Source organism: Aptenodytes patagonicus, chromosome 13, assembly GCF_965638725.1.
Source record: "Aptenodytes patagonicus chromosome 13, bAptPat1.pri.cur, whole genome shotgun sequence".
NCBI lineage: Eukaryota > Metazoa > Chordata > Aves > Sphenisciformes > Spheniscidae > Aptenodytes > Aptenodytes patagonicus.
In genome coordinates this window covers 18,856,229-18,881,858 of record NC_134961.1, presented here as the reverse complement: position 1 = coordinate 18,881,858, position 25,630 = coordinate 18,856,229, and the positions used below count along the sequence as shown (strand labels likewise).

Below are 25,630 nucleotides of genomic sequence, written 5' to 3'. Positions count from 1 at the left end.
GATAAAGAATTTCTTTACAAAACATTAGATTTTATTTCAATTGTCCTGATGATGGATTTGGTTAAAAAGTATACCATATATTTATACTGAAAGTGTCTTATATGAAATATCATTTTCTGAAACACCCTCTTTGATTTGGGTTTGCTTACCTTACATATAAGAATGGTTTCAATTTTAATTTATTCTAACATCTAAGCCTTTAGTAGCTCAATGAAGTAAAGGGAGTTCATCTCGATTTATGTCTGTGTATGTGAGAATTTGGTCTTCTATTTCTGTATTCTGTATTTATGACTTTCATTATAAGTTCTAAGACTATCATATATTAAGATTCTTTAATATTTTATAATTGCGAATATGTGGTGGAATGGGAACCAAAAGCGGTATGTGTGATTTGGTCAGAAAAGGCAAGGAGTATGACAGCCCTAGGCGGTGACGTACTGAGAGAGAGAGAGAGAAGAGCAAATCAGTAAAAACAAATTCCTGTAAAATATGTATAAATATCGAAGACAACTGAGACTCAGAGAATAAGTTTTATATCAGATGTAACTTGCATTAGCTTCAGTAACAATGTTTTCTGAATGCAGACTAGTGAAGGATTTTCTTTTCTGTGTCACTTTTTCCTGAGTATACCTCGAACTGGCAGAGAATTACTTCAGATATTGTAATGAAAGATCATATACAAGGGCATCTGATTTTAGTACTAGTTTTCTTAAAATCTTTGTTATTATCATTTATACCTCCACGCACTTCTGGTAGCTGATTCAATAATTTCAGTGATAAATATTAATATGATTCTATACTTAGGCAATATTATGAACATATCTATTTCATTTAAATTGGCTAGCTCAAGAAGTCGGTTTCATGATGTTTGTTTCTCTGAGGGGTTAGATATATTTCCTCACCTTTTGTGTTAAATAGTTTCTCTTCAATGTTTGAGATGATAACAATGCAAAATATTTTTATTAAAATGGAGATATGTGTGTATTGAATAAGACTGGACAAAGGTCAAGAGAAAAGTGAACTGTAAAGAGAACTATCAATGAATAATAATAGCATGACACAGGGTCTTAAGATACAGAGGAATATTTATTCTCTGAAATGATAAATTAAAATTGACATATGAAGACATATTTCTATGTAGAGATGTAGGCATGCCTCACATGGTTTTCTCTGAATGTTGTCCATACCGAAATTAAATTTCACCAAGATTAAACTTGTTTAGCTCATATATATCGATTGAGTTAGAAATTATTATGGAAAATTGAGCATCTCAATTCTGTATGAAGTGCCTGCAAATGCAATCAACAGTCGTTAGAGGATTCAAGTTTCAGCACCTTATTTTAACATTTATAACATAAAATGGTGCTGGAAACTTGCAGTTGTGTATTAATAAATATCCATAGCAAATGTTTTTTACATAAATAAAATTTTGTAGCAGTGTCTGTCATTGTATAGTCAATAGGATGCCAAAGTTTTCATCCTGTGGTTCCCTCCAGGCAATACTCATCAATAATCTGCTAAAATATGTAACTGTTTATTAGGTTTTTTAAATTAGAAATACGTTCTCAGTGGAACCAGAAAAAAAGTCATGCAGCAAATCGGTGGAGATGACCTTTCGGTGAAGATGACAAATGACATCTTAAACCTCAGAGCTACAAACTAACCTGATACAGTGCTGACTGACGTGCATAGGAAAAAAGCCAATCTGTAGTAATTTTCAAGGGTGCTGAGAACCTGCAGTTACCACTGATTTCTTAAAGCACTAAGGGTCTGTATTCCCAGTGCTTTCAGCTCCCAGTGCATTCGTAGCTTTAGTTCTTGGTCTACCTGTTTAGAAAAACAGCTTCTTTTAAAATTATTTGAACTGTCACATGCTGGATTTTTTTTTTTTTTAATAGCTTTAACAGTTATGAAGCATGATGTAGGGTTCTAGAAATGTTTAGGAACTGAACAGTCTCATAGAAATTCCATACCTCAGGCTTTTCAAATGGAAGCAGTCTGTTTTGGGGTATTTACTGATGCCCTGTAATAAACATTGTACCGACTGTGTCCACACCTGCTGTGTACATTGTGGCCACACTGTACTTACATGATGCTGTTGTGACCAATTACGTCACAATAGAAGGGCATAAAGTGCCATAAAAAAAATCAAAATTGTGTTGAAAATTCATACCTGCAAAAACTATATGCTGTTGAAAATAAAGTTGTAAATCTTGATTAGGAAGAGCAAACAAGAAAGGAATTGTTCCCCTGTAATTTAAGGGGGTGCCTTATCCAAGGTCACCATTGTAGAAGGAGAGAGACCCTTAAAGGCCTCTGGATAACTATTAGAGGAAAAAAGGACCTCTTTGTTCTGAAAATTATCATAGACATCCAGCTAGTAAGATTCAGTGGATGAGATCTTTAGTAGACAACCAGAGGTACAGTACTAAAGTCATGAATAATAGGGATTTCAGGTGATTTGATGCTTACTGCAGCCAGACTGGCAATTGAGATTGCTATTGGAATGTGCTGGTGACAAGTTCTGCAACTGAATGTACAAAAGGCAACCAGGAGAGAGGTGGGTCTAGAGGGGGTTCGAGTCAGGGTGGAGAAACCGGTAGTTAATGCCAGGCTAGAGGGAATCTTTGAGAGTGAATGTGAAATGCAATCTTGGGAAGAAGGGTAAGAGAACCTTTCTTCTTTGCATGATTCCTCACTGTAGAAGTCAGCCTCAGCCAGGTGATTATTACAATAATTTCCCGACTGTCAGAAAAAGTTATCAGTCTCAAAGAGGGAAGAAACCAATTAAAGAATATTCAGGTAGGTTAGGTGTGGTGGTTTTTTTTCAGTTAACTGTTTCTAATTAGCTCTGTTCCAAGGTATTTAAAGATTAAACTGATAATATTTTGGAGCGATTAGTGTCTGTGTCTGTTATCTCGTGGAGAATGAGTAGAGGTACTGGAAGACGGGAGGAGAGTAGGTATAATGCCAGTTTTTAAAGAGGAGGGAGAGAGAAGTGTTGGTTTTATAGGTTAAAGGCATGTGCTGTCATCAGAGTTTCAGTCCTGGGAAAATACTGGAACAAGTAAATGCACACTGCATTTTTAACACCTGAAAGTACAAGAAGAATAGCCATCAGCACAGATTTGTCAAAAAGATAGTCTTTTACTTCTACCGTGGCCTTGTGGACAAAGAAAAAGCCTTGAATGTTATATTTCGCTTTTCATAAGGCTTGGACACTTTCACACAAGACATGCTTTTAAGCAAGCTGGGAAATATGGTAAACATGCAACTACCATAGGCTGGGTGGAAAACTAGAAACTGTGTTTAAGAAGCAGCTCATTATAAAAATGAGAAGATTTCTTAAAAGGAGTTCTGCAGGGCTTTGTGGTGACTCAGTGTTTTTCAGTATTTCCATTAACGATCTGAATGATGGAATAGAGTGTATACTTATTAAATTTGCAACAATACCAAGCTGGGAAGGACTGCAAGTACATTGCAGGACAGGATTAGAATTCAAAATAATCTTGATAAATTGTAGGTATCATCTGGAAAAATAAGATGCTATTCAAAAACATCAAATGCAAGGTGTTTACACAGCAATAACAAACTGCACAAATACAGCATGGAAAATCGCTGGTTAGAGAGCAGTTCCATAAACAAGATTATAATGGATTAGATGTTGTGTATGAATTTACATTGCCATCTTCTCTGGGAAAAAAAAATCCATTACACACAAGGAAAAGCAAGGACCACTAGATAGCAGATAGTTCCGATGGTAAAATGTGTTGAATAGTTGGCTTATGAATTGTGATCTCTTCACAAAATTAAATTAATGACTTTTTGATACATGAAGGTAACTGATACAGCTTTGTACTCAAAAAATTAGGTCGTATGTGAAAAAACACACAGACTATACTCCCTTTTATGTAATTTCTATTTAATGGTAAGGCTTAGGGGGGTTATTTATTTCGTTGTTTTGCATAAAGCATACTAATTTGCTTGATTGAGTCAGGAGAGGGTATTGAAAGAGACCAGACCCATAATAGATCAGGACTTGTACTGTTTGCATACTAGACTGCAGGGTTGTAGCGAGGCTAATGTCATATACCAACTTCAATTAATTTTTAAAGAAATATCAAACACCGGTCTTTAGATCCTCTAGCAATGAAAATATTCTCTTGAAACATATTATTTATGTGTAAGGTAAATTGTATTCTAGCTCTTTGAGTCCACAGGGCTTTGAAACTTTCTTTTCTGGGACTTTGCAAAATCCAGCCTGTCCTCTGTCTTATGTGTATTTTACCTCCTTGGTGTTACTTGGAAATTTTTGGATAAGCTTCATATTCCAATTTCAATTTGCAGTTATCCTTCTCCAGATCTCCTAGGCTCATCTGCAGATTTTTGGATGGTAATACGCTTTGTAATGACGCTGTTATATTGTCAAGCCTTTCAATACATTTTAAATGGTTTAGCTCTGTTAATTCTGCCCACAGACTTCTTTAAGGGCATTTGCAGGTATGAATCTTGGATGATAGTGACTTTCTGAAGTTTCTGGTTTTCAGTCCTCACTGCCCAAACTCTGAGACTTTCTTTGCTGAAAATGTAAATTTCAGGCTTCTGTGAACAAAAGTGGTAAAATCAAAAAGAAATACCCAGAAAATAACAGTACCTGGGTTTACCCACTTCAACCATAATTTGTAGCTTCTTCATTTTAGCATCATCTTCAGAAACCTCACTGGCTTTTTGTTGGCAATATATCTGTTTAGCTTTTTGGTACTGAAGTTGCTTCTAATGTTTTGGTATGCTAATAGTACACGGTTCAACCCTTCTACTCCTTGTTTCTCATCATTTATATTAATACAGTGAACAGAAATTTCTTTTTCCAATTTGCATTGATACAGTACGCTGATTATGTAATTTCTTCCTGGGGCACCCTTTGTTCCTGAAGCTGAGCAGCACCTTCAGAATTCTTTAATTCTCTTCAGATTAATCCAATTGACCTTAAATTCTTCTGGAGTGTCGTATTTCAAGAGTTTTCAGTCCCTCGTCCCCCACCTGCTCTTATACACCAAATTTCCTTCATATTTCTCTCCTTTTAAGGCCTGAAGGTAGAAGGTAATCTCTGTGGTGTTTAGGGATGGAACAGTTGTCTAAAATCTGAATTTTGAATTTTTGAGTTGGTTTTAGATAGCAAGAGATTAGCATGAAACATGTTTTTGTCTCTTAACAGCTGTATACCATGCTTAGTATTTAAATCACTAGAAATTTGTAAAGATTAACTGTTTAGCTTGTGGGACCCTGTCTGTGAGTTCAGGGGGTAGCAGATGAAGCGATGTGGTGGCGCTGACTCAGTTTTAGGTTTACACTTGAGCTGTTCCCAGTTCCTTGTTTGGACCACTTCAAAATCCTTCTTTAGTGCACACACAAGTTTGTGTTTGTGTACGAGTCTTGCTGTATCCCATGAGAGGTAGACACCGCTGATGAACTGATGCTTCTGCAGAAATGATAAGGACCTTTATTTGTGAAGTGTTTTTAGCACAGAAGTATAGGCAATACAGGAAATTGTAGATGTTTGTACTTTAAATTTGAGAACATCTGCATTTACTGGGGAAAATGATGTTGCATTTAACTTGCTAGAATTACATTTATATGTAGTTATTGCTGATGTAAACTATGTATTCTGTCTGAGTTCTTTTGCTTCCTCCTTAACAGGCTTATTGGTACTAAAAGTCTGTGGTAAGGTTTATTTTATTTAACCATTTTTATTTTGCTTAAAACTACTGTCTCTTAAAAGAAATTTGATACTAGCAGGAAATGGGAGATTTTCTTTTTTAAATGAAAAAAAGACAAGCTGAACTGTAACATTAGAACACAAGAGAAAAATGAATATTTGGAAGATGAATATGGTCTGAAGGAAGAGGAAGGACAGAGAAAATAGAGTAGCAGTTGTAAGATGATCCTTGTAGTTTCATTCAACTATTTTCTTTCCTCTTCTTTTTTTCCAAATCCCCTCTACCAGTGCAAAAGAAAATAACTATGCTGTTTTTACATACCTATGCAAAATCTTTTTCTGGTGAATGTGTGCTGTACACGCAGTGATTAAATAGGCACTGTGTGACATCATTAAAGAACACATCCCAGAAATTTCTAGAATACACTGATAGACCACCATTATTTAGTTTTACTTTTTGGATGAAGGACATAATGTTTTTTCCTAACCTCTATAGGCGTTTATAATTCTGTTTGTTTGTTAAATTGTAATACACAGCAATGTCCTTGAATTATAAAATAGCATTTTAAAACTAGGGAACAGTATCCCCGTAAGAAGCACCATGATATGATCTTTTTTTGGTGAGAAAGAAAAATCTGTAGAACTTTGTTTCTGGGTCTCACTTTTATGTCAGGCAACCTTCACCACTGATTATGCTTCTGTTCCCTTTCACAACTCAAGGCCTTTTCCATAATGTTGACCATTTATCTAGACAAAATGACCCTCTAGTGCCCATTAGCACTTCTTATGAAATGGCAGCTCGGATGTGATGTGTTACCTACCTCCTGTGTAGAAGTCCCAGCGGCCTCTGAATGAAAGTACTAATCTTATTTGAAAGTGTATAGCTTGCTTCTGCAAGTAGGCTGTTATTTGGACACGGAGATTCAGTTTCTTCCATTGGCAAACACTGATGAGGTTAAAGGGGTTTCAACAGTCTTATAATATAGGGAGACGTATTTATTCATTATTTTAAAATAGCTAAGAAAATCAACAAATAATAATCTCCTTCCTATTCTCCAGTTTATTCCAAATACCTATTAAAATATCACTGAAAACGTATACTGTTGAGACAGATATAGAAACGGATTTGATTTTCATGTATTTAAACTTCAGATATTCTTCAGTACCTTTGTCTGAGCAGATTAGCTCCTTTTTAGTCATCTTTTCTGCGAATTTAAGGCCACCACTTTATATTAAAAATGGCAGACATACTTAGTGTGCTTTACTTTGTTTTGCTTTACCCTTTTAGCAGACAGATGATGCAGCACAGACCGATGGCCAGCAACAGACACAATCTTCTGAAAACACAGAAAACAAATCACAGCCAAAACGGCTTCACGTCTCAAATATACCATTCAGATTCCGGGATCCAGATCTTAGACAAATGTTTGGTGTAAGTACTCATACTTTATTTATGCTTTTTTATATTTGCATTGCAATAGGTATTTTATATTATAGGCAACCATGAGAGCAGTATCTCTGATTTAGGCTGTTTAACCCTTTTCAGTAAAGATTCTCTTTTCATTTATTTATAACCAAACATCTGATTTGCCAGTCACAGTTGGGAAAAGAAATTCTACTGATTCTACTATATGTGATACAAATGAGTGTATTCTATGTATTGTGCTGTTTTGTATTACATTCAAAAAAAGCTACCTACATTGGCTTAAAATATTGAATGCATATGTATTACTGCTGTACACATCTGGATTTATATGCCTGTATTTATTGATTTTTGGAAAGCATGATGTAAAATAGTCAATGCTTGACCTCATGAGCAAGGGACCCAAATCTACAGAAGTCAGACATGGGCTGAATTTAAGCAGGAAGTCCAGGAGTAGGAATCCTCACCCGTCCCCACAGGTATTGTAGGTCTATAAGCTTCTAAAGACTTTGCCAGTAGTTTTCTATAAATCTCTCAATTTTTGCTTTTGCCCAGGCCATTAGCTACCTTCATGTGCATTGGCTGAGTTTCACACATCTCATACGTGCCATCAATTCTAGGCTCATAACCATGAGAGGATAGACCTGGTTTCTTCTCCCTGCTCCAACAACTTTTAGGTTTATTTTGAAATGTCACTAAATAAAATCAAGAAATAGTACTTGATCAGCTATTAGAACCCAGCTTTTCCTTTTCCAAGTTAGTACTCTTAAGTATTTCTGTTCCTCTTGCTTTCTTATTTCTGACCCACTAAAACTTAATTCTCTTCTGCGTTAGTTTGTTATACAGTGCAGCATCTAGCACTTCATGGCGCTACTCTTCTCTTCATCTTTCATGTTCAGTTCAGATTTTTAAGTTCTTCTAATGTCTTAGTGAGTGAATGACATTGTGAGTGAAGACGTGTTTTTCAGTATTTATTTGTATGAAGTGAAGGAAACGGTGCCGGAGAAAGAATCCTGGTATAGTATTGGGAAATGAGAGTGACTGTTTTGCCGTGTCTGACTTGCTACAAGTAACCTCCCATAAATGCAGCTTACAGCACATCAGCAAAATAGCAGAAGGCATAATAATTAACCCTCCAGGGAAAAAGATGCAAATTTATTTAAATTAAGCAAACCACTTAAAATAATGGATTTTATTTGAAAGTACACTAAATGAAAGGATTTTTTTTTTTTTGAGGGATTGTAGTAATTTATAAGTTAATAAAAACTACACTTCTTTTCAATATTTCTAAGTCTTAGGTCTCAAAAGACTAACACTGGAGAATGGCTAGAGTTTTCCAGCTTTAGAATGACTTGGTAACAGTAAACTTTTAGCTTCTGAATTGATATAAAAAAGAAATTTATGCAAGTGTGAGTTGACATATCTGATACGAAATATGGTAACGCTGCGTCATGACCGCGTTATACGCACAGCAGATGATCTTTTTGCATGGACATAAATACAGCAGAGGAGGGTTGTTTAAACTTTAAGTCAGTGTCTGCTTATAGGCTAAAGTTGCAGTTAAAACATTAATTAGATGGTGAATGCAAGAACATAAAATAAGCCAAGGGATAACAAATGATGGTTGATTTTCAGAACCAAGTTGAAACACTTTAATAAGCTAGAGAAGGAATACTATCTTTCTGGCCTGTAATTGTTTATTATATATTAAAATACTAAAGTATAGGCTCATTTCTGCAGTTCCTTGGACTATTGTTAGATTAGTCTTCATTTGCCTGCCTCTAATTTCTGCCTTTTTGTTTAATATATTGTGTCACTTATCAGTGTTAACACTGATCCATGCTTCATGTTAATGACATACGAAATAACAGAAATGACCCACTGATACTTTACAGTGTCCCATCACAAAATGTGTCGTATCAGAAAGTGTTCTAACTAAACACTGCCCGAGTCAAACATTTATTCTCTTACTAAGGCAAGTCCAGTGGAGCCTTTTTCTTTGGGATAGCAGCTGTGGTCAAGTTTTGTGTGTGTGGACAATGCCTAGATGATTGTGAGTGCTATTGTAAGGTCAATAGTAATAACAGTTACTACCAATATTATAATAAAAGTGCAATTCTGAGCAGGGAAAAATCCCTAACAAGTAAGTATCCATTCTAGTTTTCCAAATTATACTCTAGTAAGACAAGAATTGCTTAGGGAGTAATGGTTATCCCTTTTCAGCAAGGGTGGAGAGAAATCTTCGCTCCTTGAGGCCAGTGACAAATCTCCCAGTTGGTTTAGTCTTACTCCTGTAAAGCAGAAGTAACCAAACTTGTTTACCTGTCCTGGAAAGCAGCCGCAAAAAGTCTGGTGAAACAAAGGTTCTTCAGAGGGAAGGATGACCAGAGGGTGACAGTGTTCACACAGCTGTTAGTCCTCTCCGTAGTGATGTTTATTGCACTCCAAGCAAATTAACCAGTAGCATATTACATATGAAAAAAACGGTGATGGCAGCTGGACTGGATGGATCACAAGGAAGTGTGATACTAGGTGCAAAGGCAAAATAAAAACAAGAAATTGGGGACTTTCACTTCACTGTCATCACAGCTTAATGATGATTTCCTCTTTGTCAGGTGGTTTCACTGAACTTAAAGTTCATAAATGCATATGTGGAAGGATAGTGACAAGTGTAATGATACGTACGATTTAGTTGTAATATTGATCTGGCTCTTCTTCAGTGTGTCTTTTTTGGTGCTTGACTATCTTTGATTTTATATTCTTTAACTTTTTTATGTGGTGTACCGTTTTCTGAAACAAATATTTGTACTGTATATGATAGAAATGTTGAACTTATCTTATTTTCATGTAACTTTTCTATTTCTTTGCAGCAATTTGGTAAAATCTTAGATGTTGAAATTATTTTTAATGAGCGAGGCTCAAAGGTAAGCAGTTGAATTCAACCATGGAATTTTTTAATTTGTTTAAAATATTTATATGAGTAAAAGGAAACAACTGCACTGCTGTGAAAAATAATGTCTGAAATTCCATGTTAGTGAAAAAAAAATCTTCTGAGCTGTCATTCAGTTTCCTAAGCAGTATGAAAATCATTGGACTCATGTTATATCTTTTAAAGGGGGTAATTTTAGCTACTCCAAACTGTCATCTGTTTTACGGGAACGTTGATTTCTGCTGTCTTTATTCTTCAATGGTAATTATCTTGTTTATTTTACAAGATGAGTCCATACTTACAGATATTTGTAGGCAGGTTTGTATTAGTACAGGTATTTTTTCCCCTATTGAAATGAAAGATGATAATGATACCTAATAACTATCCTCTTTAGTAATTAGCTGAGAAAATATGTGGTTGTTCTAGATTATCTAAGTGCAGATGTTTTCCTCTTTAGTTAAAGCTTCAGTACACCAACCCTTTGAAAACAATCTATTGTTGAACTAAGAGTTCTTATTGTATTGCAAACATTTATTTTTCTGAAAATTACTTTGCCTTAAATGCATACTTCAATTTATTCAGTATTTAAGAAATAAAGCAAGATAGAATGGCTGTGACTGCATTAGCATCGTTAGCTGCTGCAAAACTATAGCCCAGTATGCTTCACCTATGGTATCAGCTGCATTATAAGGGTTTATGTGTATGTCATATGCATGATATTTTTTTCCTTTTCCTCCCGTGTCAGACATACTAGAATGTTTATCCACCAGTGCTTCAGTCTTCCTGTAACTCTTATATATGATTTATAATTAGCAATGGAATTATTTTCCTGTTACAGACATACTGTAATCTGACATTTTTTTTAAGAATCAGATATATCATAAATCTCTTTTAAATCAGATATATTTTAATTCTGTTAATTTTTACATTATGTGTTTGTATTTATATTCTAAATTTAAAACTATCACTTTTTTTTTTCCTTAAATAGAATAGGTGAAATTTCCTGGTTTATATTCCAAAATTATTCTGACATTCATTAATTAGTCCCCTCGCTCGCTAGCCTAAACCCAGTTGGAATGTTTACTGGTTTTTCAGTAAACTACTGAAATGTATGGAATTTGGTGGCTTAGAATCTCCTACTCTGGCTGAAATTTATTATCTTTAAATTATGACTGTTCAATAGTGTTTGCAAAAGATGTTGATTGTCCAGAACCTGCTTCTGCTGGATAGTATTACAAATTTCAAAAGACATCTCACACTTGCCACCTTTGATTGGTTCTGTTGAAGATGGAGTGGAACTGAGTACGTGTCATGGTGGTGGTGGTTTACACATTCGTTTAGCCATTAAATCTTACATATGTAGGACTTTTAACAACCACGTCTGCATCAGACTGCATAAGTATAAGGCTTTTTTAAAATATTTGGGGGGTGGGGTGAGGAGGTATTTCTGAATTGAGGGTTTTTTAATAGTGATCTTGCAGTAGTGAAAACATCCCAGTGCCTTGCGCTAAAAACGAGCTCCTGGAAAGGATTTCACAAGGAAGAGGTTTTTCTAGGTAGGCTTGTAATGTCACTACCTCAGTTACACCTTTGTGTTAGAGACTCTAAGACCTATTCTTATTTAAAACTTCTACGCTATCCAGTGCTGTATTGGTGCATCCAGGCTGGCTCTGGGTAAGCTGCTGAAGATACTTAAAGCAGTTCTGTGATGGATCTCATTGCTTATGTATGCTGCTTCTCATCTTGTTTAGAGTTATTTCAGGTATAGCTACATAGTATTTTGATTTGCAGAAGTACCCTTAGATTCTCTCAATTAAATAAAAGGTTAAAAAACAGGATTAGGAATAAGAGGAACTTTTTTTTTTTTTAAAATCTGATCATTTCATGTCCATTCTGTAGGAGTTAAGATGCACCAGATTAAAGTCCCATAAGTGGCAGTGCTTATCTGTGTTTTCATAAAATCCCACTGAAACTGAAAGGCCTACTACGTGGTCTCAAACAGAGTACAGGTAAAAAAGTGTGCAGGATCAAAATTCAAATTTATTCCTAGCTGCAGTTTGGCGTAAAAGAATTGCTACAATTTTTTTTTGTTTCTATTTTTGTTTATTTCTTTTTATTCCAGTAATTAATGTTTTAAAAGATTCTTGCAAAAACAACAGAAGTAAGCTCATTTTCATACCATAATAGTTAAGAAAAATGGAATTGCAGATTCAAAAAACATAATGCTGCAGCACCACCATAAAGTATAAAGTAATTCTGCAGAAGGGAGTCTCTCCATAAAAGAAACCCTAAAATAATACAAGTTTCATACTACAAATTTCTGTTTGTTTGTGGGCATAATATTAAGTTAACTTTGCTAGAATCATATGGCAACACTGATGACATTTGAAACTTTTTTTTTATAGGAATTGCAAGAACTTCAGAATTGTTTTGCTGTAGATCTTTCTTACAACCTGTGTTAAATAAATGAGGCTTTATTTGCCAATTTTAATTTCCAATTCTTGAAGCTGTTGATTAAAGTAACATTAAAAACTGCTAGTAACTCACCTTTCTTTGCATTTACCACTCACCTTGGAAGGACAATTTGAAATATAGCTTCCATTACTGTGTGTATTTTAACACTGCTCTGCTGTTTTAACACTGAAGCTCTCCATGGAGCTGCAAATGGCTTTTGTCTCGGGCATAGTTGCAAGGCTGCAAAGATAAAGGAACATCAAGTGCTATTTTTTTACAGTTGTAAATTAATGCTCTATACAGCTACATATATACTTTGTGAGTATATGTATTAATATATATCTAGTATGTATTATGTGAACATACATTTCTTCAAAGAAGAAGAGCTCCAAAGCACCTCCCAAATTAAAACATAACCTTCTCATGTACTAACTTGGCTATTATTAAATCATTTGACAGACTTTAAAAATAACATGCAGAAATCTACATTACTAGTTAATAAAATACATAGTATGCTAAACTAAAGTAGCTGTTCAATCAGCTGCATATAAAATTAATGTTAACGTGTTTGTGTAGATATTTGAATGTGTGATGAATGAATCTATGTTCTGTGATTGAGCTTCTGTGTCAGCTAGGTAAAATTAAAGATTTGCATAAATAATAAGAGCTTAATTTAAATAGTGTTAATTATGACAATAAGTACAACGTAAGAAATTAAAAAATTACAGTGAGTATTCTTTTCAGAATCTTTGAAGTTCCTGTCTTATCTTGGCTTGTGGCTCCACTTCATATCTTTTTCTAATTTTTTAATATAATTAGGTTTTTATCTTTCCCTTCAATTGTTTGAAAAAAATTAACTGGTAGTGCTGTGAGCTAGGAAGACTGATTCAAAATTTTGACCAAACAACTCCCACCACGTTTGCAATTCTGAGAAGGGGCAGTTGTTCAGCAAGGAGGAGAAGGGAGAACAAATAGAATTGGGCTCATTTTTGCTATTGCGTGGAGCTAGGCTCCTTGGATCGATGGTTTCAGTGGTGTTTTCTGCTGTGAAATTTTCTTAATGGCATCTTAAATTATGAGCTTTTTTTTACAGAACTTTTACAAGATGGGAGGGAGCAGCTGAAGAAGAAATAAAAGTTGAAAGTTGAGGATGGGTTTAGGTATAAGAAAAGCCTATGCAGGCATCTAAAACATGGGGATTAGTACTGAGGAGGGGGATTTACTTTCTCTCACACGCTCCTGGTGCTTTGGGGAAAAGAGTTACATCCTCAGTGTCTTGTGACAAGCGAGGTCGTGGCTTTGTGCTAAAATTGTGGAGGGTAGAGTGGAGAAAATGTGTGGAATCAGGTGTTCTGAGAATGGCTTCAGCTAGAAGTGGAACTGCTGATAGAGCACTTCCAAGCTCAGGCTTCGGTGTGCCTTTAAAAGAGACACAAAAAAAAGAGCAACAGACAATGTGTTTAAGCTACTTTGAAAAGAATGGAACATAAACTGCTACTGTATATAAATGTCACTTTCTATGTTACAAACTGGTGTAAATAAATGTGTTCTTTGAGTAGGTAAAATAACCCAAATAACCCCCATAATGATCCTGATAGTTTCTTAACTCTTTTTGTCGATTAATTAATTTTGTGGTCCATATCCATTGTTTTTCTCAATGCTTGCTGTCAGTTTTGCCTTAGTTTCATATTTGGTCTCTTTTTGTATAAAATATATAATCAATTGTATAAATATCTTCACTTCCTTTTTTTTTTCTTTTTTTTCCTTTTTTTTCTTTTTTTTTCTTCTTTTTTTTTTCTTTTAGTTTTTTTAATCAGTCACTATGTGCATAATAGGTAGAACTTGGAGAGAGTAAGTGGGTGAATACTGACCACAAAACTTAGTGAATAGACTGGAGAATGAGGAGACATGATGCATGGCTTACTGCTGAGGAACAGAACAGAGGAAAGCTTTAACTCCATAGTTCAAGCTAAAGTAACAGTAAAGAAACAGGTTGTAGTAGGACTTCAGATATGTGCAGCAATGCCTATTCTTTGTAAAGCGGCCATGTGTAACTTGCAAATGTTCTTGTTATGAAACACCAAGGATATAGAAGCTTATTTGTTCGGATAACTTTGGGAAAGCATGCAAAGGCATTGTAGTGCTAACGTAAGAATTACTTCAAAGGGTTGGTGTATGTTTCTAAAATGTTTTCCGATGTCTGATTTTTTCAAAAATATTTGCTATTGTAAACAGTGTTTAATTTAACTTAGCACATTATAAAATTATAAAAATAATTTTAGTAGGACTGGAAATGTTTGTTTAGCCTAATATTATAAAGCAAAGCACTTGTCATAGGCAGAATTTCATATTTGTCAAGTATTCTCCCATCCCACTAACACGGGATTCTGGAGTTTTACCAGTTGCATGTTCTGTATGTGGAAAATGATATACGTAAATAGTAAATGAACCAGTTAAACTTATTCAAAACGTTTGCATTTTTATTCCTTTTTCAGAGTTTCTTTTTCTATTCACATCATGTGATTTTATTTGATCTGTTAATACAAGAAAGTTTATACTTTGTTCTAAAAGTACTTTTGTTTTGTTGATGGTTTTCTTTTCTTTTTTTCTTTTATAAAAAAATAAGTAAAGGCTGTATAGTTTGACAAAAGTTTAAGTTACCCTAGTGTTGCATGGGAATAATGTTTCTTATGATCACAACAGCATGATTAAGTAGGCAATGTTTTAGAGTATATTGACATTCACTGTTGAATTTTGTGCACATGTTTTTTATTTCGTTGAGAGATCTGCATGTCATTAAAATGTGGTTCATTTTCTTTTCTCATTAGTTCATTTTTTTCTATGTGAAGACACTGTAATTTATTTTAATTTCATTTTCTTATTGTTAGATTTATTTTCCTGTGTAGTGACATGTAGAAAGGTATTTTTGGTATCATTCTTTGAATTTCTCAGAGGGTATTATCTAACTGATGACAGAAAAAATTTGTTCACATTTGTCGCTTATTTATTGCACATCTCAATACAATTATAATTTTTCTAATTTGCATGTTACAGAAATGAAGCAAGGACAAGAAAATATTAAATTAAAGAGAGAGAACATAAGCAAACAAGTGGTCATTGACTGAAATAATAATGTGCATGTTGTTTTCCCCCCTTCTCCCTCCTGCATGCAGGGATTTGGTTTCGTAACTTTCGAAAATAGTGCTGATGCGGACAGGGCGAGGGAGAAATTACACGGCACCGTGGTAGAGGGCCGTAAAATCGAGGTGCATGTTCAAAATATTTTCCTTTTCATCTTTTTTATAAATGTCTGCTTCACTCTCATTTGTTGTTTCAGATGCATCATTGGTGTCTTCTGTGTGCTCCCCTTTCCCCTTCCCATTGTTTATATATATATATTTATATATAAAGAGAGAGAATCTGGCCTTACTTGGGTTTTTTATTATTATTTCTTTTGTAATTATTATTATTATTATCATTATTGCTGAAAGGTGGATGACAGAACTGAAAAAAAATGAAAGCTTTAATATTTTGAAGTTATTTTGGATGTTTTGTAAATCAATGGGTGCAGTAGATTCCAAAAACCAGCCAACAAAAAAAAAAGAAAAAAAAAATTGAGAAAAAAAAAAAAGTGTGACAGACAAAACAAAAACAAACAAAAGGTTGGGTTTTTTTTGGTTTGTTTGGTTTGGTTTTTTTTTTTTTTTTTTTTTTTTTCTGCAGGGTTGATGCGGGATCCACAGTGGCTTTCAAAAAATTCAGATTGGGAAAGAAGCATCCAAAAGATGTACAAGAAAAACTAAAAAAGCCAGACTAGAGGCTGACCAATTTTAACATTTAATTTTTTAATGAAACCATCAGGCTACTTTGGCTGGATGGCCTGTGCCATTCATATCTATTAAAAAGACAACGCAAATGCATTTTAGTACCACTGGATCCCCTTCAATACTGCCTCAGTCGTATTTGTTAGAATAAAAAAAATACCAATTGAAAATGCTGTCGTCTTTTGAGTAAGATGTTGCATATTTTGCCTTTTCATTTTCCCCCTTCGACGGTAGCGCTTAGGGCCCTCACCAAACTCTCAGTAACCATGGTAACTGTATACATACCCATGCTGGCGATGGTGCTGAATGGTAAGTGGAGAAGTCCATCTGCCGTTTCACGTATTTAGCGCTGATATACCACGTGAATTTTTTTGACTTGTTGTATTAAGTTTTCTTGATGCTACATTTTTTTCTATATTGGTACGCCTGTAATTGAGTGTACGTTTTAAGCAAGCCTGGGAGGCACTGATTGGATTGAGGATATGACTTCGTGCACATCTTACTCAGATTGTTAACTCCATATTGTGTTAAATAATGCACCCTCTTTTTATCCTTTTGTTAGCTGTGATTTTAAAGCTTGAATGATTTTGTTAATTCTTGCAATGAAAAAGGCTCTTGTTCCAAGTGTTGAATGCTAGATGTTGCTTTTCCAATGGTACTTCTCTTCTAAAGGGTTATGTTGCACACTGCTAAAATCGTTTGTCCCTTTTTTTGACATTTTCTTTGTTTCCTTGTACCTTGTCTCTTTCCCTTCTACTCCACTGCATGTTCCTTCATATAATCTTTTTTTCTGTTTTGAGTATTTATTGTATCAGTGTTACCATGGAATACAAGCATGCTCTTAAGTCTTAAATTATGCAGTACCTTTTAATTTGCTTTTAATGTCTTTTTATTAAAGTTTAAATGATATGATGTTGCTTTATTGAAATGATTTGTAAGTTAAAATGGTTATGAAAGTAAATGTAATTATAAATAGTATGATTTTGTTATGCACCTGTTGCCTTCTATAAATTAAATTGCATTTTATTTTTACACGACTAATAGCAGTAATAATGCATGCATCTAATAGTAACATGGACCCTCCCTGTAACCCTTTCTAATCCAGTGTTCTATGTGCTTAGGTAAATAATGCAACAGCACGTGTAATGACAAATAAAAAGACCGTCAACCCTTACACGAATGGTAAGTGCATGAGATCTCAGTGCTTTGTTTTCATGTCCATGCATGTGAAACCTCACTCTTTCTGCTGAATGGGTGGACTCATCTACTCATGAAGTGTCATAGTCTGCATCTCCATGGGCTCAGGCTTTGTCTAGGGACCTAAAACATGATATGGCTGGGCATAAATTCCATCTGTTCAGCTAATTCACAGCCACGTGGGCATAGCATGCATCATTTTGGCTGATTGGAATCTGAGTGTTTAACTACAGTGGCTTTTGTATAGGAAAATATAGCTGATAGGAAAGCGTTGCTCTCTTCTAGTTTTGTGCAGTGTTAATGTTGCGAAGAATGAACTAATCGGAGGATTCAATTTTGCTTGGATGATGGAGGTAGGGACATCAGTAAGAAGAATGTCTCTGTCAGGCATGACATACTTTTTAGTACCAAGACACGCATCTAGTTAAAGATAATTTTCTGTGTCTTCTTTCCACGATTTGTTAGAAGTAAAGGGCAAACTGTAATTGGGTGCTGCTTCCAGCTTTTTTCCCCTGGAAAAATGTAAATTCCAAGCTATCTAAAAAAATTCATTCTAATACTGACCTAAGTTGGTATAATGCTGTACATTAATGATAGAAAAATAATCCATAGATATTTGAGGGGTTTGGAAGCGATACATTTTAAAAATGTTTCCTTTAGCAGTGTTTGATCATGTGCTTGAGTTGTTTGCATTTGCTAGTTCAGAAAATTCTAAGCAAGTTCCTAACTCAACAACATCAAACGATAATACATCAATTGAAGTTAATTGCAGTTACATTTTCCAGTTTTACTAGACTGCGTAGTTATAATTATTTGCTTTTCAATTTAATTTAGTTTTTCCCATCCAGTAGAAAGCAGATGAAATCTGCACATACATCAGTAAAGGTTTCCACAGGTAGATTAGACTCTTTTCCATTTCAAAATATAATGCATCTTATTTTCCATATCCGAGGTCTCATTAGTGAGGTTTTGCTAAAACCCAGAGCAAACAGTGGCTTTATTTTTTAATGAAAGAGTCATAATTTTTTCCTACCACAGTAAAACTAAAATATAGTGATGGTTTTCATTTGACGTGATAATTCAGCTAGTTGAAATGATCTGGAGAAGAAGAGTCTGAAATTCCCCGTGCTTTCTCAGAAACTGTTTTCTTCCTCGTTTTGTATGTAAATGTGGAACTTGGCAAATGATGCAGATGGGAAAATCTCCTTCATTTTTACTGGCTTTAAAATATCTCAGTGAATCTAGCAAAAGAGACACGAAGCTTGAATGGATCACATAACAAGAGTTTGTTGCAATAAGGAGCTAAATTAACTATATGCATATGATACTATGACCTTTGTCTGCTATATTGTAATGATAAAAGGATAAAAGTAGTTTTGTTATAAATGATGATGTATATTTTGTATTCATATTATCCTAAGGCTCCAAAACTGTTAATTAGCAAATAACACATTACATATCAGCACAACCAGTGCTGAAGAAAGGGAATGCTGGAAATAAAGATGTGAGATTTTTACAAATCTGGTTTTAGAGGAGGTTCACCTCTGCGTCCTACACTGCAGGACTACTTAGGTCATGCATTAGCATTTATTAATATCCAAAACCAGAATGATGAAAATCTGCTGTTAAGTGTTTCCCACTTGAAGTGTTTTGTGTCTGTCATTTTCTACCCTCTTCCATCTGGACTAGATCCCACCAAAAGTATGAAGCATCCTGTTTAGTGCATAACAATTAGCATTTATGTTTGTGAATCCATACATCCAAGGTGTGCATGGATGTACATCCAGTACATGCAGGATGTTCTTTTGCGCACCAAGGCAAACTCTAGCTGTAGTTCATACATTTTGATTTCTTTTTTTTTTTTACTTTTTTTTAAACTGTCTGAGATCCCCTAAAGTAAACACAAGGAGAATCATGTTCTTGCGTAATCATTACAAGCGTCAAGGAATGAAGTGTAGACGTGCAAGGTCCTTCGTTTAGTCTAATCAGTGCTTCTGTTACCAGTCATCCTGACGTTGTATGATTCTAGTTCTTTATCATTTTGTCAGGAATTAACCAGTGCTATAGCTGATTATTAAAGATTATTGTTGTCTAAAGTAAAGGTCTCATCTTCTAAATAAAATATAAGGCTAGTTTCTTCTACAAGCGTATTAACATTTGCAAGATGCTTCTGATGCAGATAGCCAGAAACTTTTTGTTTGCATGTGCCTATCTCTTCAGACCAACTTCTTTTTTAACGTGTGGCTTTATTTTTCAAAGAGTATGTGGTGACTGACATGTTACTGGCAGGTATTCAAAACGTAATTGGGGCACATGTTGTATTATATGGAAACATCAGACACTAATATTTATTGTAATTTAAAAATAAGATACACTCTGTTTTGTCTTTCATTCCTGAATACTGCCGGTTGTCTGATAACAGGGCTCATGTTGTAAATATGATTGCAAAAGTCAGTAGATCTTAAAGCACAAAAACCTAGACTTTTTTTAATATATGCAGCTTAATTGAAATAAGTTTTTTGCTTTTGTGTCCTAGATGGTTTTTGGAATGAGTATGCTTTCCAGTGACTTTTGACGATTCCTGAAATGAGCAGTTAATAAATGCTCAGTTGCTAGGAGAGCTTTTTTTTGTGCAGGTTTGTTATCAGACAGGATGATTTTGATGGCTGACCTCATGTGCTTTGGAGATAGAACTGCCTTTTCTTTGCAAATAAATTCAGTGTCAGGAGTTCTACTTGTTGGCAAAATATTTCGGAGACATTTTTAGAGTTCCAACCTACCCTGTTCACAGTTATTCTTTCTTCTGATGCCCATATTGCAATTCAGGATGCTCATCCAAATGTTGTAGGAAATAGAGACTTACGTGCAACAAGTAGATTCAGAGAACCACAGCAATGAATGAGGAACATGAAACAGAGATCAGTAGAGGGATACATATGTTTTAAAGTTTATACTTGCGGTGCCTTGAATTTGAGCCTTCAGCTGATCTAAACTTAGATTCAAATGCACAGCTGGTGACTGTTACCACAGTTAAATTCCCTCCCACTCCCCTTTCCTGCCCTCTGTTTGCAAACAGGAGGAAAGCAAACGCTGTGACAGGGCTTCTTTCCCGCCAAAGCATTCCTCCGGCCACGGGTGCCTGAAGTCTGGCCTATGAAGTGAAAATAATCCTCTCTGCATTGCTGTGCCCCACTTTCTGCCAAAGCTTGTTACACTGGGCAGCCTGACTATTTCCTTCCCTTTAGCACACTTCGCCTGTATTTCTTTCGATGACTATGGGGTGGGGTTTTGGGGCAGGCAGAGGGGTTGTTTGTTTCCTTGTTCGGTTTTTAAGTTTTGAGCTTTTACAGTTTCAACTTGAGGAGGAGATTAATATTGTGACAGTAAGAAAAATGCACAAAATTACACCCACTGCAGAGAATGTGCCTCCTCCAGCTGCTGAAGTAGGGTTACTTGGCAGTTGCTCGCTCAGATACATCAACTCCTATCACACTTGATTACCCACACAGCTATGGGCCAGCACATTGCTAGCTGACAAGATAAAGTTAAGTTTAATTACTGTTACTTTCATGATGAATGAAGTATTTCCCTGTATAAGCTTCAAAAAGTTAGATGAGACAGCCATCACTGTGAAAGGGGTAAGGAACTGAAAGATGAGAGTGGCTTTCAGCTGTGAAGAGCAATGTGCATCTTCCGAGAGTTCTTCTTTCTCAAATTGTGGCGCTCTTAGTGTAACTTAGAAGCTGAGAGGTGTCTGTCAGCTTCTTTGACAGCAAAAGCTGACAGATCTGAAATTCAGTCCAGTCTTTCATTTTGGATGGCATTGATCAGTGGTCTTTTGAGGAAGTAATGAATTTGAAATAGTAAATATTCCCTAAGCTATAAAAAGTTATATTTTTACTGAAAGCCTCAAAATTTGGATGATTTTCTATCACACAAAATTTGCCCAAGAGTATTTGTTATACCATGACATTCCTGGATACAGTCCTGTAGTATGTAAAACTGAAGGGTCAGGTAAAAATCCTGTGATCTTTTCAGGACGAAAGTCATTTTAACCCTTCTTGGTTGGCCATTTTTCAGCTTCCATAATTGTCTTTTAGGTGCGTATAGCAACTGCAGTTACTTCTGCAGAGCGATTGCATGCAGCGCCGCTCTTTACTCTGTTTGAACTTATTAATGAGTTGCATTTTCAAAAACACCCCTCACCTCTGTTACTGAACAGTTTATTACTGGTAAATAGTTACTGTGCATCAGATAGAGATAGCAGTATTTTTAAAGGGTAGGAATAGTTTTCTTTTGTGTTGTTATTGAGATTTTGTATTACACTTTTTCAGTCTCGTAATGCATTATGGTTTTATGACCTTCTACTGTGCTTTTGCATTACATGATATGGCCAAGGCAGAAACAAGCCTCAATACAGTTTGCATTTAAATTCTTCTAATCTTGGCTCTTCTGATTTTGAAAAGCCTTGTTGTCCCTGTCTTGATTGTATTCTGTTTCCAGCAGCATAGTTATAGGATCTATTTAAAGTACCATAGTTCTGGAGTTCACAAGATGCTTTTGCTCAGGTTTTTTCATTATTCCCATTTTACAAATGGTGCTTCCCACTCCTCTGATTCAAGCGTGCTTTTGGAAAACCTCTAATTTTTTCAGTCCCAGTAGTTCAAATAATTGTTCAAACACTTAAAAAAAAACCAAACCAAAACAAAAAAACCCCATGAGTGTGGGTGGGGGGATGTTGTGTGGAGTTTGGAGTTAACTGGGAGTGGATCTACCTGTGGCTGAGCAAAACACAATAATTGGCACTTTACCACAGCTGAGGACACTCATGAGTTTGCCAGTGTTTTCTCCTGCTGTTCTCTTACCCCTTCCCCTTCAGTTCCTTCAGCATGGCTGTCTTTAGCATCACATATGCTTTGAACACAGGCCCTGCTTCTGCAGCGAGCCTGTGCACTCCGGGCTTACCTGGAACTGCCGCATCGGGTGTAAGGACACAACAGCAATTATTTGGAGTTTGGCCAGAACACACACTGCAGAATATCTGTTGGTACTGTGCTTTGGTTTTATGCCAGCTGTGGGAGGACGGTGATTATTTAAGACAAAGGCAGTGGCTGCATTTGTACCGCTTAAGAGCTTTGCAGAATGTGACTGCAGCGTTTCCTTACCTGCCAGCTCCTTTACAGCAGTATGCTAACAGCATTTATCAGCTGTAAACGCAGGCGGTACAGTCACTTTCGGTACATGCCTGTCGTTGTCCTGTTTCAGTGCAGACAGTCTGATGTACAAATGCAAATGGAAAAAAAGGCTCTGGCATTTGACTGGGATCCCACAGTGCACAAATCTCTCTCATGTCACAATAGACATTTCGATACAGTGTCTACGCTTTCATTTTTCCCAGGGTAGAATCAAAATGCTCAGATTATTTGATTGCCTTGTAAGCTACACTAACACATGCTTATCCGAAACATTTATGTCCAGCAAATGAACTGTTTTGGCCTCTCTGGCTTGTAACCAGAGAGTTAAAGCAATGACAAAGAACTGATCTACTCTGGTACTACACGATACAGGGATACCTGAACTAGTTCTGACTTAATTCCATAATTTAAGGGAATAAGTCCATGGCAACTGTGCATTGCAGCCAAGGTAATTCACCTGATAATTTACTCCAGTACCACATGTCCGGAGAATGCCTTGTTTCATTACTTATTTCCATACTTCAGAGTCTGATATTAAAGATCAGTAATCTAAGATGCCTATAAAACTTTCATTAAAATGACCTTTTTTGAAGCCATTTTATCTGTATACCTCTATACAAAAATAAAATTAAAAAATAATTATTATCATTACTGATTGCAATATTAACTCCGTTATGTTTTTATGTTTGCTGCAGGCTGGAAATTAAATCCAGTTGTTGGTGCAGTTTATAGTCCAGAATTCTATGCAGGTAAGGATTACGCTATAGTTGTCCATGCCATATTTTATTTTAGCATTCTTTAAAACATGCAAAAGTACAGAATATGCGTTTGGTGTGAAGTTTGGTTTCTTTGTTTGATTCACGTCATCTGCAAGTCATTTACAGATTTGTGATGCAGGATTTTAAGTTACCTGGGCATACTAAAGTTTATATAGAAGATATATGAATACCTTTTTATTGGAAAGTAGATAGTATCACATGAAATGTACTGCAATATCCAAGTCTTACATGAGATTTTATTTTATTTATATTTTATTTATGTTTTATTTTATTTTATATTTCAGTACAGTCACTTTCCTCCAGGAATTATTTAAGCCTGGTGAGCAACAACAATAAAAAAAAATCTATCTATAAATATATATTTTGTGTATATACATGTACATAGACACATATAGGTATAAAGTACCTGTGTTCATAATTTTTTCTTGAACATTTTTCTTTAAATTTTATATTTAGTTATTCAGTTTCTTAAATTTTTTGTATTTTAAATCTATATTATGACTTGAGCCTTCACTGAGACCGAATTCTGATCCTGGTTACAATTTGGAGTTAATGAGATACAGTCTTTTTCTGCTGGAAGTCAGTCACGGCTAACAATAGTTTCTAAATGTGCTTTAGCAACAGTACTGAAAACAAGCATGGTTGTACTCCAAAACGCAGTTGGTTTCAGAGGAATTTGAATCCTGCCCATAAACATAATCACTAGCAAGTCCAAAAAAGCCATTTTTTGAAAGCTAATAATTTACATCTAAGACAGAAATAACCACTGTAAATCCAAATGTTTCTAATAGGTAATAAAGTTGCCGTCCTTTCTTAGGTTCCAAAATCATATATGTCTTCCATGACTTTCACGGGAAACAGAATTTTTCAGTTTTCCATTTGGATCTGTTTTTCAGTTGCCTGGGTGTGTGTGTACTGGATACAGATACCTAATCATGTTTTAAGAAACGAAAATATTTGTCCATTGTCACACACTTAGGTAATTGAGAATAAAGAGGTATTGTAGAATACATTCTTTAGAGCAAGTAAAGAACAGATATTAGGAAAGCATTTTTCACAGATGGTGGTTAAGCATGGGAGGTTGCCCTCAGAAGCTGGGGAATCTCCATTCATGGAGATATTCAAGCCTCCACTAGACAAAGCTGAAAAACTTTCGTTAGTTCAAGGGACTTGAAGAGATAAAAATTATTAAATAGGACTACCGTTACAAACAGAGATTTATTTTTAAAAAGCTGCCTCTAATACACCCAGTTCCATCTACTAAGATAGATAAAAATGTTCCAATTAGGGTAAAAGTGGCACAGTATAATAAAAATACTAACTTGGCATTCATGGAATTGCAATATTTAGTGTAGGCAGAATTTATTTCCTTCCTTGATGTATGCCTACATTGAAAACAGGAATTTAACATTGATCTCATTTGAGTAGTTAGTGAACCAACCCTGAACCTGCATAAATTAGAAAGTCAGAGTTATTAGTCATTTTATATAAATGACTTTGTGTTAATGACAAATATAATAATATTCCCATAGTACAGTAATCAATTTTCTAATACGTATGCAGAATTAACAATCTGACTTATAATTGTCTCATGAAGTAGGGCATGAAGAGTTCACATAGTTTGTAAATTAAAATCAATATTTTCAATCTCTCCTGAAGGTAATTTTCCTAATTTACTGGACTTTTCCCTAACATTTATTTTGTCTTTTAATTATAAAATGGCAGGTTATTGATTTTTTTTTTTTATAACCTCCTAAAGTCCCAAGTGCATTTTTATTGCCAACACAAGGGAGGTGTTTGCCCTTCTTAATGAGAATCTTTAATTACCATTAGAAGAGTATTAATTTAATTTCATGAATTATGACATGCACTCCACCACACCTATGCAGAAAGTTCTACCAAGATACTTCATGAATTTCAGATTTTTTCTCTGTTTAAACATGCAGGCACTTTTGGGTGTTTTTTAAAATGCATATCAAAAGCATATTTTCTGTATTGACTAAAAGATGATTTTTTTTCTCAGACATTTAAACTTTCTTTTAAGCAATTTAGTTAAAAAAGAGAGCTCTGTGCAGATCTCTTAAACTCGTTAGAAAATGAAACAGTGAAAGAG

At 35.1% G+C, this 25,630-nt stretch overlaps 1 protein-coding gene across 26 annotated transcripts in view; it reads left to right on the top strand.

Moving 5' to 3' along the window:
- The window catches only part of RBFOX1 (RNA binding fox-1 homolog 1), a 1,372,937-nt gene that overhangs the window by 1,260,951 nt on the left and 86,356 nt on the right, over positions 1–25,630 (top strand). For all 26 annotated transcript variants that reach the window (XM_076351295.1, XM_076351294.1, XM_076351293.1 and 23 more), the window contains 5 exons: positions 7,005–7,148; positions 10,010–10,063; positions 15,696–15,788; positions 17,468–17,528; positions 23,434–23,487. In XM_076351295.1, coding sequence (XP_076207410.1) covers positions 7,005–7,148; positions 10,010–10,063; positions 15,696–15,788; positions 17,468–17,528; positions 23,434–23,487 — 406 coding nt within the window. The remainder of the gene's footprint in view (positions 1–7,004; positions 7,149–10,009; positions 10,064–15,695; positions 15,789–17,467; positions 17,529–23,433; positions 23,488–25,630) is intronic.